This window comes from Camelina sativa, chromosome 3 (genome assembly GCF_000633955.1).
Source record: "Camelina sativa cultivar DH55 chromosome 3, Cs, whole genome shotgun sequence".
NCBI lineage: Eukaryota > Viridiplantae > Streptophyta > Magnoliopsida > Brassicales > Brassicaceae > Camelina > Camelina sativa.
In genome coordinates this window covers 18465748-18470236 of record NC_025687.1, presented here as the reverse complement: position 1 = coordinate 18470236, position 4489 = coordinate 18465748, and the positions used below count along the sequence as shown (strand labels likewise).

At 41.3% G+C, this 4489-nt stretch overlaps 1 protein-coding gene across 1 annotated transcript; it reads left to right on the top strand.

The window, feature by feature from the left end:
• Positions 2171 to 3972, top strand: LOC104779111. Its single transcript, XM_010503504.1, has 2 exons — positions 2171 to 3223; positions 3439 to 3972. Exons 1-2 carry the CDS (start codon positions 2171 to 2173, stop codon positions 3970 to 3972), a joined length of 1587 nt encoding a protein of 528 aa, XP_010501806.1.

Below are 4489 nucleotides of genomic sequence, written 5' to 3'. Positions count from 1 at the left end.
TTAAATCAAAATTTCTGGGAACTATAGTATTTCCAATGCGTTCACCTCTACCGATATTATGATAAATCCAGTTATGCCTGAAGTGGACGCCTTTCGAAATAAGTATATATATATATATATCCCTTCTATATTACTCGGCCATATATGCTATAAACGTTTACATGTTCTTATTATTATCATAACTGTACAGGTTGCCCATTGATGCTGTTGATTTAGTACAACTTGATGATGAACCAAACCCTCAAAAATCAAAGGTGACATTATATGAGGAGTTTTTTTATTATGAACGAAAAGAGTACTATGGACCAAATCGTTTATGCACTTGAGGTTTTGTTTGTAAATAGAAAATTGAGATCATGTAACTTGAATTGTTTTTGAAAACTCTTTAAGGGAACGAACGTTTGGTTTATTCTTTATAGACGTGAACATGTGTGACAATCGCGACAATTTATTATGTTAAAGTGTTGCCTAAATTGTATTATATAGCTTGTAAAGTTTGCAATAAGAAGGTGCAGCCGTATCCACTAGAATCTCAATCTGGAAAAGATCTACTTTATAGTTGTGGGTTTTGGGATGCTGATGTTACGGATGTTGATTACAAGTAAGTTTCACTTAACTGTTTGAAAGGTAAAACTGTCAGAGAAAGCGAATTAAACTAATCGTGTAAGGCGAATAGATTTGCTGACGTGGAGGGCGATTTTAAGGCGATTAGGGTTTTCTTGCTTGGTGGCCAAGTTTCATGGTTCTGGCGGTTCCGCAGCCTACGGCTACTGAGTCCGGTGCACTGATTTTGGATTCGGCTCTCCAGCTGGAAGTCGAGGGTAGTCAAGGGAGTTATGTTAAGGATGGGTCATCTAAGGATGGTGTCACAGTCACTGTTTCAACGGGGTTGGGGTTGGGTGAACAAAAGTTATGGTTAAAGACGGCGAAGAAACATACTTTCACAAAACAAGCTTTTGTAGTTATAGAGATCGAGGGGAAGCAGCGTGTTGTCGTCCACAAGGATGTATTTGTTGATGCGAGGCCATTGTGGGAAGATTTTGTCATCAGCAAATTTCTCAGTGAGAAAGCGCCCCATGTGGGGAAGATTCATATGATTGTTAATAAGATTTGGAGATTGGGGATAAATCTTCGGCTATTGATGTCATAGTGGTTAATCAAACCACTATCAAATTTTGTGTGCGTAGCGAGAGTATCAGGCATAGAATCTTAAACCGTGGGATGTGGAACATTGGTGGTATTCCCATGAACCTTTCCAAAGGGAAGCCTTTTGTTGAAGAAGCACAACCAGCACTGAAATCTGTTCCATTGTGGGTTGTCTTGAAAAATGTACCGTACACTATGTTTTCTAACAAGGGAATGCAGTTTTTGGCTAGTGCAGTGGGTACACCCATACGTTTACATCCAAAAATAGAGGCCTGCTCAAGCTTTGATGAAGCACAGATTTTGGTGGAGGCGGATCTCACAAAAACTTTACCAGTGGAGTACCACTTGGCTGGTGAAGAGGAGGGGGAGTTGGATATTGTAGTTAATTACTCTTATCCTTGGCTACCTCCTCAATGTAGTCACTGTCGTAAATGGGGACATCTGCAAGCTGCTTGTCTGACAATAGCGGCATTGATTGAGCAACCGATATCTCCTAAGGGTTTGGTGGACAAGGTAAAAGAAATTGAGGCTCCTATCCCGGAGATTACAAGACAATCTGCAGAGGCAAGTTTAAATACAGTTGAGGCTCCTGTGACTGACAATATGGGGATAGAGGGAGAACACGAATGGATAACACCACAAAAAAGGACACAAATCTGTATCTAGTCCGACTACAACGATTTCACATATGCAGTCTGGGGAGGGATCTCTGCTATCTAATCCTTACTCGATTTTGAGTGAGAGGAATGAGGACGAAGAGAGAGCAGATAAGGAAGAGGCGGCGGAGGATGTCTTTAAGGAGTCAGACAACCCTCCTCTCTCTGATGTCGCTGGTAGTTCTCTTGACTCTGTTTTACCTGCACAGGCAGACTCTGTTGTGCCTGCGGGAATCTATTCCATGTGCTTCAAAAAATGCCCATAAGTTACTAACCCTTCTACTCAACCTCTACGTGACCAGAGTAGTAAGGGTACTCAACAATAAATTATGTCGAGTTTTTTTTGGAATGTTCGCGGGTTCAACAAAATGTCTAAACATTCCGTTGTTCGAGATTGGGTCAAGAAAGGTAATTTTCAGTTTGGTTGTCTCTTGGAAACAAGGGTAAAGGAATCTAAAGCTACGGCTATACTTGCTTCAGTATTTCCTGATTGGTCTTATTTAACTAACTATCCTTTCAATCGAAGAGGAAGGATATGGGTGGTATGGAATTCAAACGTTCGTCTTACACCGTGTTACACCAGCAGTCAACTAATCACCTGCTCGGTTCTGCTGGAAGGTGAAGACAAGGAGCTTTTTGTTTCTTTTGTCTACGCAGTTAATGGTGTCGAAGACAGGAAAGCATTGTGGGAGGATTTGAAGTCTCACCAAGACTCTCCATTGTTTCGAAACAAAGCATGGATGATATTTGGTGACTTTAATGAAATTTTGAAGGGAGATGAGCACTCACTCTCGGATGTTAATCCTACTGTGTCACAAGGAATGCGTGATGTTCAGGCGGTTGTGCAGCATTGCTCCTTCAGTGACTTGCAATCTCATGGTCCGCTGTATACTTGGTGTAATAAACGTGAGTTTGGTCTTATCTGTAAGAAGCTGGACAAAGTTCTTGTCAATGATGTTTGGCTTGCTGAGTATCAACAGTCATATGGTGTTTTTGAGGCAGGAGGCTGTTCTGATCATTTAAGATGCCGCATTAAAATTGGGGGAGAGAAACCTCGTTTGCGACGACCATTTAAGTTCTGCAATACTTTGGTAGAGGATGATAATTTTTTGCCAATGGTTAAAGAGTTCTGGGATGGTACTGAGAGTTTGTTTCACTCGACTTCAGCAATGTACAGGTTCTCCAAAAAGTTAAAAGCATTGAAACCGCAAATAAAGCAGTTGAGTCGTGATCGTTTAGGTAATCTGCAAAAGCGAGCCAAAGAGGCATTTAAACATCTCTGTAATTGTCAGACTGAAACACTGCAAAATCCAACTGATCAGATAATGCAGAGAGAAGCGGCTGCCTATAGTCGGTGGATGTTTGTAGCAGGGTTGGAGGAAAAATATTTAAAACAAAAATCTAAACTACACTGGCTAAAGGTTGGAATAAGGCATTTCACCATGCAGCTAAGGCCCGAGAAGCACGTAATGCAATAAAGGAGATTCAGTGTTTGGATGGTAGTATCGTGGATACACAAGAGAAAATTAAAAAGGAGGCGGAGAGATTCTTTCGGGAATTCTTGGGACATAAGGTACTTAACTATCGAGCAATCGATGAGACTGAGCTCTCAAATCTGTTATCATATCGATGCTAGGACGTGGATCAGACACTATTGGTAAAAGATGTTATGGAGGTTGAGATTCGGGACATCTTATTTTCTATGCCAAGGGATAAGAGTCCTGGTCCTGATGGATACACCGTGGAGTTTCTTAAGGCGACTTGGTCAGTTGTTAAGAGCGACTTTATTACCTCGGTTCAATCTTTCTTTAAATTTGGCTTTTTACCAAAGGGTGTAAACACAACCATTCTCGCTCTAATCCCAAAGGACTATAGGCCTATTTCTTGTTGCAATGTGACATATAAGGTGATCTCCAAGCTTCTTGCCAATAGACTTAAACAACTACTGCCTGAATTTATCTCTCAAAATCAGTCTGCTTTCGTCAAGGACAGACTGTTGATGGAGAATGTCCTCCTAGCGTCGGAGATAGTCGCTAATTATCATAAGGACACTGTGTCACCTAGGAGTGCAATAAAGATTGACATCTCTAAGGCATTTGACTCTGTTCAATGGCCTTTTTTGCTTAGTATCTTCCGCACTCTGCGATTTCCACCGCAATTTATCAAGTGAATAGAGCTTTGTATAACCACTACTTTCTTCTCAGTCCAAGTGAATGGGGAGTTGTCTGGCCTTTTCTGCAGTGCAAGAGGGTTGAGACAAGGCTGTTCTTTATCTCCTTACCTCTTTGTGATTTGTATGAAAGTCTTGTCCGCATTGCTTGATAAAGCAGCCGAGGAGAGACGTGTAGGTTACCACCCGTGGGTTAAGACTATCATTCTCACGCACTTGTGTTTTGCAGATGACTTATTGGTATTTACAGATGGGACTCAGACATCTATTGAGTGTATTCTTCAGACTTTTCATCACTTTGCCAACGTCTCTGTAACGCCCGCGAACCAAAACTCTACGTTTTGGGGGTGGGTGTCGATCAGATCGATTTAATTATCAATTTGAACCGGTTTGGTTTAGGGAAAATCATTGAACCAAACTATTTAGGTGTTTTGTCGCAGTAGAGGGTTTTGGCAAGTTGTGTTTGTCGTCGTTCTCTTGTTTTTGAGAGAAAAGAGAGAAAGACCTTGTTCTTGAG